This window comes from Aplysia californica, unplaced genomic scaffold (genome assembly GCF_000002075.1).
Source record: "Aplysia californica isolate F4 #8 unplaced genomic scaffold, AplCal3.0 scaffold00213, whole genome shotgun sequence".
Taxonomy (NCBI): domain Eukaryota; kingdom Metazoa; phylum Mollusca; class Gastropoda; order Aplysiida; family Aplysiidae; genus Aplysia; species Aplysia californica.
The window spans coordinates 397,931-410,066 of NW_004797483.1; the positions used below are offsets into that span (position 1 = coordinate 397,931).

Here is a 12,136-nt window from a genome sequence, read left to right on the forward strand (position 1 = left end):
AAAACAACAATATCACCCCCCCCCTCCCTAAAAGAAAAAAGAACAAAAGAAAAAACCCAACAAAAAGACCCCCTACAACAACAAAACAAAAAGCAATATAGAGATGACCTATTTCCTTCAGTTTCATTGTGAGAATATAACACCATCGATAACAAATAACAGATGATGTGAATCCACACTGACAGCTCTTGAGGATTGTGTTCGTTTCATGAATTCGTGATGTATTATTATACTATATACATGGTGTATTGACGAAGTCCCGGGGTGTTCTGAAACTGTGAATTGTGCGCGGGCTTCACAGTTATTGTAGTAAGTTGGTGAGGAAAATTCTGAAATTATCCGCAGATGGGAGAGAGAGAGAGAGAGAGAGAGAGAGAGAGAGAGAGAGAGAGAGAGAGACAGAGAGAGAGAAAGAGAGAAGGCGACGGTCATGTGCTTTGTTTTTTTACAGGTTTTGTCAGTTTTGTTTTTGCTCTGAACAAAGGACAGCAAGCTTTGTGTGACAAAGAGTAGAGCATTTTGATGATGTTATTTTTTTTCTTCTCCTCAGGGCCAGGTGGAGGAGGCCCTGAAAGTGATGCATTTTGACCGCTTGTCCATCTACCGACCCGGGTACGATCTAGTGTGCATGTTAAAAGGGCTTATTCATTTTTTTTAGATTTATTGATGTACACACACCGCGACACCCAAAAGGGTATAAGCGGCCGATAAAATCGGAAAAACAAATTGATACACACAGGTGGGAGAAAAGAAAAGACGATACTAACCTAGATTTTGTGAGATCATCCAAGCTTAGAAAACATTTTTTTTCTTCTTTTAAATGTAGGCGTTTTACACCCCCCATCGACACAATTTTGATCATCTAGAAGGCAGGCTTTGAACATGCCTGTCAGGGCCAAACCCGTTTGAGAGGGATACAACGTTCCATCAAAAAGACTGAAGCGCTCTACAAAAATTCTTTCCGCTTGGGGATTGATCTCATGTGATCTGCATCCAACAATGAAGCACCAAACTGCTACACCACAGAAGCAGTTTAGAAATGAGTCACAAACCTTGATCTTTGAGGTCTGGCACTTGAAAAAGAAGAAGAAGATTAAATATGTGCCATATCGACTTTGTAATACTTTTGTAACTCCTTTGGCTTATTAGTGTGCACCAACTGTTGTCTGTGTTGGGGATATGATTAAGTTTTTAGCAGAAGACATGAGTTTGATTCCATAGTGGGAAAACTTTTTTTTATCGATCAACTCGTTGTCACTAGACTATGATGCCCCTTTTAAATGATTTGTATAATCTTAGACTTTGGGCTAAAAGAGAAGCGATTTGACTTATGACCAGTTGAGTGTTAACCAATGAAAAGCTACAGAACATGAAAGTTATTTATAGGCCCACTTTATGTCCAGATAGTGGTTCTTTATGTGTGTCTTTGGGTACCATGACAAGGTGGTCCTCTTCTCTTGGGGTCCCTCCCCCCCTCCCTCCCCCTTCTCTGTTGGTATCATATTGGGCTTTGGTGCAGATCTTTGTTGGATTCTTGACAGGAGTATTCTTGAAACTAGCATGTTACAGGGGTTTTTAAGGCTCTCTACCTATACAATTCAGTCCTATTGGAGATAACGTTTATTTCAAAAGTCACTTCTCTTAAATAATTTGATGGTGTTGAAAAATATCTGTCAGATTTACTTGTTCGTCTGTCTACCAGTCTCCTCCCGGTGTTTGCCGTTTAGTTGTTAGTTCCTTCACTGCAGCATGCTAAAGAAAGACACGAGCTCAGTTTCAAAATGGGAAGTTTATTTTTAACAGAGTATCTCCATCTGTCTACTTGGATGTGGTATCCCACTCACTCCAGGTTGGCCATGGCAGGCAGGGTGGAAGCAGCCTGCCTCTTAAAGGATCTATTTGTAAATCAGTGCTCGCCAACTGTGTGCAATTTGGTAATTTTGGTGGGCGATGGGGATCATTTATGTATCTGCATAAAGGTGGGTGGCAAGAAGATTTTTAAACTTCTTGCAGGTGGCAAAAGTGGGTGGTGGCTGTAAAAAGGTTGACAAGCTCTGATCTAAATTGTGTTGGTGGGATCGTAAAGCATTGACAATAGATAACATTTACAATATCTACGCCAGACTCTTGATGGTCGACCGCCAGGAGAGCCGCCCCATGGAGGCGACCTTGCGCACCCTGCTCCGTCCAGTGTCCTACTTCTTCCCGACGGCTGTCACCACACCCGTCAAGGTGATGGCATTGGCCATGATCAACAACGGCATGGTGGCCGGCGACAAGGTAGAGGTCTATGACAACAAGGCTATCCACCAGCTGTCGGGGATCTCGAAAGGTGAGGAAGAGAAACGATCTCAAAATTAATTCATGTCATGTGTACATTTGAAATGTGAGAGAAAAATAAAAGCTCTTAAGTGGGTGGTTGAGGGGTGCCCCTGGTAGATTCTACTATTTCTTTTCTTTCCCTCCTTTGTTTTTGTCTGTCTGTCCGTCTAGCTTCTTCGCGTACTAAATGACCGTTATTGTGTTGATGTGCTTCTCTACACTCAAACTCAAACTCTCTTAGATTCACATGGATTATGCAGTTAGGTCAGTCGATGTCATTCTGGATTGAGGTAAGGGTTAACCTGATTAGAGTCCCCAGCAGGGCACTTTAGAACTATCTTGATTACGAACTGTCTCAAATGTCCTTGGACTACCCTGAATTTCCTCTTTTGGCAATCAGGAGTTTGAGAGCTTTATCACGAACGCCACACCAAAACCCATTCTCACGTGATGAGATTGTTTTTGTTGTTATGTAATCTAATCTGATGAATGACTTTGCCGTCCCAGATTGTGTTTTGAAGAAGTTGGAAAACCTGAGACTTACAGTTGTCTGACCACTTGGTTAGGTCCTATTGGAGATGAACTTGAAGAGCACCATATGTGAAGCGTGCTGACAAAATGAGTTACTTCTCGGATTCAAGCCTTATTTATGGAAACAGTACATCATGCTTATATATGTATAGGGGGAGTTTTTACAATTTATAAGTCCGTATGAAATAATAAAAGGCATGTTATACTTAAAGAATATGGCACGAATAGAAAATCTACAAATTTGACCCTAGTGTCTATTTTTGGCCAATGTCTCCATTTGTGGATTGCGAGAAGTAACTCATTTTGTCAGCACACCTCACATATACTACAACCTAGAAGGTCGTGCTTATTTCCAGCCACATAACTGCGTACGGCCAGAATAATTCTAGTTGAAGAAATTTATGTATCCACAACATACAACTTGCATGTGTCCACATTGAGACTGGCATAGGCTTCATACTGTGCAACTTCCCTTTTTGTTGTTGTCAACTTTCAATTTTTATCTGAAGTCTTAAATTGTGAGGTCTCAGATTCATGTTTCTGCTTTTCAAAGGTTGGTAGGTCTATGTCCTACAGGTCAAACACTTGGAGGCAGATGTTGATCAGACATTTTTTGTACTGCATCAGTTGTCATCACAACATCTGTCTTTCAAAAATGGTTGTTTCTGTGGCTCATGCTTACATTTTCCCCCTCCTCCAGGTTGCCCGATGAAGCGAAGCGCATCTGCTCCAGAGAGCACGAAGACCAAATAATATGACAACACACCTTTCGAGGCCATGCCAACTGTGCTTACGATGTGTGTGCTTCTGGCCTGTATGTGCTGGTTGTGTGAATATTCACAGACGGGAGTGATTTAGAGACTTTCTTTTTCTTTCTTTTTTTTTTTTTTTCCCATTTAAGTTTTGTTTGTTTAAGTAAAAGAAATTAATGTTTTTAAGAACAGTGGATGTCATGGTCAATAGCTGATTGCAAAGATATCATATAATCTCTATTTTTGTTTTAAGAAAATTTGAGCTGAACAAATATGGAAAGGTGATGAGACTTTTGATATGTTGTTCAGCCAGTCAAACTTGGTGGCTTGATAAAATGTATGGAGATTCGGACACGTTTGGATTTATGTAAAGTGGCTAGGAGTACTGTAATTCACTGTTGTGAAAACTACCAATCTGTTTGATGACGTCAAGAAAATTAAAAATGAAAGAAAAGACATCTGTATTCATTCTTCTGAGAAATTTATTTTGCAGTGATTCAGAACTTTTCTATATTACCAGTGGCTCTTATTTTCTGTTTGGCAACATATATCCATTGATCAATTGTCGGACAACTCTTATGTAAAACCAAATGTATATTTTGAACTGACTGGTCATTGAATAAGCTGGGTAATATGTGGGGTGTAGATAAGGCTATATTTCCCTCCTTTGTCTCTGGTGAATTGTGGCTTGTGTTGACTGGTTGTGTCACACAGGAGTTGGGGTGGGAATGCGGAGAGCAGTTACAGCTTCCAAAGTGAAAGTCAAAGGTCACAGTTCAGTAAGAACAAATATTTTTCGTTTTGTTATAATCTGTTGCAAGTTCATTTTGTGTATATTGTTTCTTTTTTATCTTGTGTTCTCTTGTAGAAATCTTCTGTTTTATTGAAGTATTTTCCTTATTTTTTAATGACCCGACAAGTGATTTTGTTGTTTTCAGATGAAAATTTGAAAGTGCCAAGGCACATTATGTTGCGTGTATTTTTTAATGGCAAATTGTAAAGGTGTGAAGAGGCAGATGGCATGTTTGTCATTTTTACAAAAATTATTTTGATTTGCTCATAACGTCTGCTGGTGTATGCTTGCAGCATCTTTGTATATCGACAAATCATTAACGGTTTTGAAAAAAATTTCATTCTTGCAAGACAAAGGCCTATTTTATTTTTTACTGTTGACAATGTATTTTTTATTTGTTTGTTGCAACTTCTCTGCTTTGACCGATATGTCAATCTTCTTCAACAGTTTGAATGTATAACTTTGTAATGCAGACTGGTGGTTTGCTCTGTTCGTTATACCATCGTCTTGGTTTCTCTTGTATGCAATTTTGTGTAGCAAAGCAAAAGCACTATTTCTCTTTGTGATGTGTTCATGGTGCCTCTGGTAATGTTTTCCGACACGGCCATTATGTGGATGATATTGATATCGATATGATGATGTAATTCCTGTTCAATTTTTTCATGTGCGTGGTCGGAGGGCTCTGCTGGTTGGTTCTTTACTATTTTACTATCTCTCCATTTCTTTCTTTGTGTCTGCCTTGCTTCTTCCAGCACTGAGTGACCCCTATGATGTTGATGTGCTGCTGCTTTTACTATGTCGTAGAAAAAGGTCTACTGGATCCTCAATACAATCAGGATTTGAACAATGAAACACTTAAGTAACTCAAAGAGGCGCAACTCTAGCCTAAAAATTATTTAGTGTCACTTGAGTTGAGAGGAAAGAATTATTATGGTAAAAGAGGTGCACGGCTTTGATTTTAATTGTTTTTAGGAGTAAGAATTAGTCTGGGGTTGAAGAAGCAAAGGAGGAGAGGGGTTACTGGCTTTGTTCATTCCCCGGTGCTACCTGTGGTTTGTCTGCTGTCTGCTGATTGACCTCACATAAACAAAGCAGGCGGGACCTGTTGTAGTGCAGGTTTTCACATTAGGATATCCCACCCTGCCATACTGGCCTTCCAGAACTGTGAGTCTTTCAATCGAGACCTGTTAGTTGAGCTGACCGCCGTGGTGTTAGTAGGGTTTACAGGCTTTGTCTTCTGCGCTTAAGTTTGGAGTTTGAATCTGAGGGGGATTTGAACTAGTTTCCTTCATTTGTAGATGTAGAATACATCCTCTCTACTTGTTGTTGTACGAGGGAAATTATATCCAGCAGGGTGTTAAATTTCAACAACAGCTTTTGATTTTTAGATTCTCGCTTTAAAAAAAATATTTTAAGGACAAATTCAGGGATGGAGGCTCTCACTCGAAGGGCTCCAGGTTGCCGTATGGTGTGCTGAAAGTTATGAGGCAGTGAGTGCTCTTTGCTTGTTATTTACTTTGTAAGGGAAAAGTTACCACCTTCGGAAACAGTCGTTTAGCTTTAAAATGTAGGAAACGTGTGTTCAGAAAATTTCACTTTTTTGTAGTGGGAAAGCCTCTTTATTTTCAAAGTACAAAGTGATCTGAATTTGAAAGACTATCCTAGCACTTACTGTATCCAAAATTCTGGAACTGAGAGAATTAACTCTTTAAGCCCTGAGTTTTTTCCACCGTTTCTGGGAGTTTTTTTCTGCAGTCACCAAAACCTAGTGCATTATGTCTTGTTACAACCCCAAAAACTTGCCTCCAACTTCTAAATAACGGAAACAAAGGCTTAGTCATTACTAAAAAACTTGGTTCGTGCGAAACAAGCAACAACTAGCACTAAATAAAACGAAACAGTTGTCACTAGTACTGGACGCTCCCAGCGTCAGATGGGGTTCAAAGAGTTAAAGGTGGAAAAACTTCATTGTAGCAGTAAAGATTTGACAAATATGTACACTGCAGAAAGGGCTTAAGATGAGTTCTCTGACAAAGAAATTCAAGTTATAGAATTTGGCTTGCAGCCTGGATACAGATAAAGATTTTACAATTTTTAAAATTTGGATTCTGGTGCTGTGGTGGTATTTTACTTCCATTATACTCCATAATTGAGCAGTACTTTTGCTTATGAGAATAGCAATATAGGCAGTAAGGCAAAAGTTCCAAACAGGAGGTCATTCTGCTTGTGATGTTCCTTCAAGATATGTTGCTCTACATGCTTCTTCGACAGAAATTGCCTGATGTAAGACATTGAACCTTTTTGTCCCCTCCCCAGCTCAGCGCACAGGAGTCACGTGCATTTCTAACCCTTGTGTGTACAAGCCCATTAGTCATAAAGTAACATTTCCCCAATATCTAGTTTTACGAGTAAAAGTAAAACCTCGAAAGAATGCATGCAAATATATCACTGTTTTTACAGTGCGTTCCTTAACTTTTATTGACTAGTTTATGTACACTGCAGAAAGGGCTTAAGATGAGTTCTCTGACAAAGAAATTCAAGTTATAGAATTTGGCTTGCAGCCTGGATACAGATAAAGATTTTACAATTTTTAAAATTTGGATTCTGGTGCTGTGGTGGTATTTTACTTCCATTATACTCCATAATTGAGCAGTACTTTTGCTTATGAGAATAGCAATATAGGCAGTAAGGCAAAAGTTCCAAACAGGAGGTCATTCTGCTTGTGATGTTCCTTCAAGATATGTTGCTCCTGTTACCATGAACAGGGTAATGTCATTATAGCATGAACTGAGCATTATAAGAGAGCTCACTGATTTTTCATTCGATTTTTATTATAGTAATTGGTTGCGTCTTGTCTTGGGGACAGATTATGACAAATCTTTGCTGCTACGCTACACCCGATTTCATATTTGCATGCAATTTACAGGATCCATCTCGCCTTAACAGATACTTTTCATATGTTAATTGAACTTGTTCCTTTTGTCAGTCACCTTGTGACACAGTAAACTGTATTGAAGATATTCAAGATTTTGCTCATTTGAATGTTTCCCACCCCAAATACACCTCTTGCAAGAAGCTGACTTTGTTCCCCGTGAAGCGCTGCTGCTGAGCACATTTTGCTGATTATTTTTTTTTAGGAGAACGTAGATGAAGATTAGCTGTAAGATTTATTTTCCTGACTTTCAAGTCATAAGCGTCAATGATTATTTCTTACTTATGTATTTGATTGGGTTTTTTGTTGAACATCTATCAAACCATAACACAGTCCCAGAGTAGTTTAAAGATTTATCTTTTTGTGACCCTAGGTCTGACTGCACTGATTTCCCAAGAGAAAATTCTGTAATGTGAAACATCTTTGCTGTTAGCAGTAAACTGTTCTTGCAAGAAAAGTACTTGGTTTTTGCATAACTGATGAAATGTTATGTATTATTTTTTCAGCCGAATTGACTCTATATGTGCCATTGTTGGCTTTTGCTAAATTTTGTGGAGTCTTCTTGATGTATTGACGTCTTTGACCAGCAAGGTTAGGGTAAAATCGTTTCTGTCCTCTTTTGATTTCAAGTTTGGTGCTTAATTCACAGGCTGTCTGTTTTTGTGCTCTTTTGTTTAGTTTTCAAAATTTTAATTTTCAGTTTTTCAAACTAGTGACACACATTAAGATTGCTCAGACAACATGATTCATAGATGTTTCAAACACATATCGTGACATTTCTAATCAAAATTGCATATTATGAGCACACCATGGGTTAAAACAAAATTTGAATGCGATCACAAATGCAAGGCTACACTATCAAAGTCAAAGAGCCTTCAGTTCCCTGAGAATGGTAGTGCTCATGTTGTCAAATTATCATCGTCTATCAAGAGGTATTTTAAATCAAGGAAACTTCATTTGAATGTTTCCCACCCCATATACAGCCTAAGTCCAATCTTTTATTTCAATAGAATATTCTGTGTCAGTGTTGATTGGCGTAATTTTTTAAGGTTTATTTTTGTGGTCTTTTAGGCGGGCGCTATTTTTTGACCTCTCGGACATGTTTTTCTGCTACATGGGAGGATGTGTGAAGGGTTTTTCCTCTCATATCTTGTGGTTCCCACTGTTTCATCCAGTAATGGAGGAACACCTTTGTGTGGCTGTGTATTTCTCGAAACCTGAAACTAAAGTGAGAACATGATGAGAATATTATGTCATAGTTTAAATTTTTTCCCCAGCAGACTTTTGTATTTTTGAAATTTTTAAATGCAAACATTTTAATTAACAATTAAATTGTACATAGACATCTTGCTTTACACACCAGGATAACAGATCGCACTCTTGTTGTAATTGCTTTACTCCCCATTGACATTTTCCATCATGGGCAGTGTGGGATCATGCTACGTCCCAGCAGAAACTCTCAGACTTTAAACGAGATACCTCCCACTTGAGGAAATCAAACTCTAGTCCTTTGCGTCCAGGGAAAACGAGCTTATCTATTACACAGCAGATTCTTGGGGAAAACGAGACCAAGATCTGCCAGCCAGAATCTGACAGTGACTTTACAAAAATTAGATTGTGTATGAACTAATTAAACGATTGATTTACTCGGGCGAAATCTGTGGTCAGTGTCAGGTTATGACCGTACCTTTCTTACGTCCACTTGCGAGCTGGTTTTTAGTTGCCACACCGGGTTCCTCAAGAGTCGTGCGGAACAGGTCAAGAGTGTCATTGACTGAAAATCTTGAAGTTCCTCACTTTTTCCAATATTTTCAGTTATTGCTTCTTGCTTTTTTTTTAACCCCTGTATTTGTGATTGTACATGGAAAGTATAATAATAATGATAATAATAATATAATAACAATAATAATAATGATAATTATAATGATTTTGGTAGTAAAATTGCATCCTATAATGTTATGTTGATAATAATAGTGCTGATAATGATAATAACAATAATAAAAAAATATGGAAAATGATTTATCCAGCACTCAGCCTAAATGTGGCTCTTGACATTTTATCTTGTCCACAACTAAAGCAAAAATAAAACAAACTATTTAATCACACTTGTAATCCACTCTTTAAAAATACAGCCTGATCCCTCTCTTTCTCTCTCTCTCTCTCTCTCTCTCTCTCTCTCTCTCTCTCTCTCTCTCTCTCTCTCTCTCTCTCTTTCTCTCTCTCTCTCTCTCTCTCTCTCTCTCTCTCTCTCTCTCTCTCTCTCTCTCTCTCTGTTTCCCCTAGATGTTTGTGACATTTTCAGTAATTTTATAATAAATTTCCTAGTTGTGTTTATGTAATATCTTGTACCCAGAGCAATCTTGACACTGATGAAACAGCTGATTCATATAATCATTATTTTCTAGTCCCCAAATATTTCAGATGTTTTCAAAGTTGTTAAACGAAAAAAAGTCATTTAATAACTTCTGCATAATTTATGTATGAAGCACATTGTGTTTAGTTTGATAGAAATTTTTCAAGTATTTCAAAAAGAGTAGTTCTAAGGAAGGTTAAAAGTCTGGCAAACTGAAGTGAAATGACTATTCTGTCTATACTTGGAAGTGGGATGGGGAAACGGGTGGGATTATGGTAAAGGATTTATTCCTTGTGATTACATGTGTCAGTAAGGGATTAACTCAAATTCAATGCACAGCTGTAGTAGGCATGATTTGTAGTTGTAATAAGTAATCTTTAACAATGAGGCATTTCTATTTTACTTGCTGTGGTGATTTATCCAACTTTGCATTGGTTGTATGTGTTCTGTGTAGGAAAGTTTTAAATCTTTAAAAGTCTTTAAGTTAGGCTTTTTCTGCAGCTGCTAAAAGTAAAGTTCTTTCTTCTCCACTTACTATGAATAAAGCTCCAAGATAATATGTTTGTGAAAAAAAAAAGTAAATTTCTGTTCATATCATGGGTTCTGCTCTTCAGACTCAAGCAGTAGAAAAGCCATCTTTTCTATAATAAAAAAGTATATGGAAGGAGATTGTTGAGAGAATGAGCTTGCATAATAGGAGGGCAGCGGAATGAGGATCTTTTTTGATTGCTGAAAATGGACCACTGGCAAAGACTAAAAATCCTTTCTCCTGAGAAGGAGAAGACAGTTTAGTGCAGCATTAATGAGTTATATTCTTTTTGGTTCTGATAGACTGAAATCAGTAGTGGGGTGTATTCCCATAAATATTTGTAATTAGATAAGTCGAATGTGGCTGTGGTGTTGAGTTTTGAGTACCAATTTTGTCAGTTTCATAGTCGGTTTTCAAGTATAGTGAAAATTCACCAGTACTTAAGCTCATGACAATGGAGTGAGCTGTTTGCACAAATTATGAAATGGAAGTGGCCAAATTTCGTCTTTGCTTCAAAATGTTTTAAGTATGTGCAATATGAAAATATATTCTTTCTCTTTTTATGGTAAGCAAATTTTTTCCAATGATCAAGCTGCTTTTTAAGCTTACCAGTATACACTTTGAAAGCTGGTTTTAGAAAAGTTCTAGATCCGCGCTGCCAAGGGTTTTTTTTAACCTACAAAATAGTCAGGCTTTAAACGTCTCTAATACAGAAGTATTTTTTAAAATGTTGTTTTCATGGCTTTGTTTATGGGTACATGTACAATATATTTTACTCTTAAACTGTGATTCTATTTTTTAATGGTTGATTTGCTTTTGAGAAAAGCTCTCATTTGGTTTTGCTGTACTAACGTATGATGAATAAGATGTTTGGACAGGATTTTCATGTTGGCTTCAGAAAGCTTTGTATAATTGTCGGACGTACAACCTTAACGAAGAAAAGAAGACTTACAGCCTATGAAGTCGTGGCGCTTGTCCTCCTTTCTTCCATGTCAGTTGTTCACTTTGAGTTACATCTATAGCTGCTCTATAGATTGCCTCAGATGGTCGGGGTTTGAGAGTACACTGGGTTCCGTTAGCACCATCTCAATGAAGCAAAATATTCTCTCTCTAAATGGTTTTCTCATATTGAATTCTAAAGACGAGATGGTAAATTAATTCCTTAGAAATATTTGTTGTAGGTTTTTTTCATTTTTTGTTGTACTGAACGATATGCTATTAATACTTTTATGAAAAAGGTGAAAAGAATTCCGAGGATATTGGGGCTTGTTGTAGGCCGGGGTATAGTGAAATACACGTTTACATCATACCCTCAGAGTACGAGTTGTTTTGTACATTGTGACAACTTTTTGACATCAGAGGAAGCCCTACACTCTGCCCCGAAAATAAATTTTATTCTATTTTACTTTTATTTCAAAATGAAAAGTTCTCTTGAATGTGCTTTAATCCGGACGGATTGTTTTTCCATCTCCTGTCACCCATGTAAAATGTAAAACCTTTCTATTGGTGAGTTTTTTTCAAAATCAAGTTCCCTGGAAGTACAACATTTAGATAAGCGGATGACGAGATAGATATATTTATTATTATATTTTGTTTTGTCTGTTGACGCTGTGCATGACTGAGACATATAGTTCACCATTCCATTTAGATATTTGTAGTATTCTTAGCCACAAGCTTCTGATTTTGGAGCATGGAAACCAGCTAAATTATAATAGAACTTACACTTTCAACTGTACAATACTTTCAACATCTTTTTTTCTGTGGTAATCCGTTAGTTTTGCCAAAATACAACCAGGTCTTTTATTTATTGAAGTAATTTTGTTAAACGTCTTATGTGCCAAGATAGAGAGCACTATTGTTATTGTTATATTTGTAGTCAATATGTGTAGAAGGCTGTGTTTTTTTTTTAACTTTCCTTTTCTGT

The 12,136-nt window shown here is 37.5% G+C and overlaps 1 protein-coding gene across 2 annotated transcripts in view; it reads left to right on the forward strand.

Moving 5' to 3' along the window:
- The window catches only part of LOC101854259 (oxidoreductase HTATIP2), a gene marked incomplete in the record, with an annotated part of 25,046 nt that extends 18,797 nt beyond the window's left edge, over positions 1-6,249 (forward strand). For both annotated transcript variants that reach the window (XM_013083137.2, XM_013083138.2), the window contains 3 exon segments: positions 551-612; positions 2,124-2,332; positions 3,554-6,249. In XM_013083137.2, the coding sequence (XP_012938591.1) occupies positions 551-612; positions 2,124-2,332; positions 3,554-3,606 (324 nt within the window).
- Positions 6,250-12,136: the final 5,887 nt, after the last annotated feature.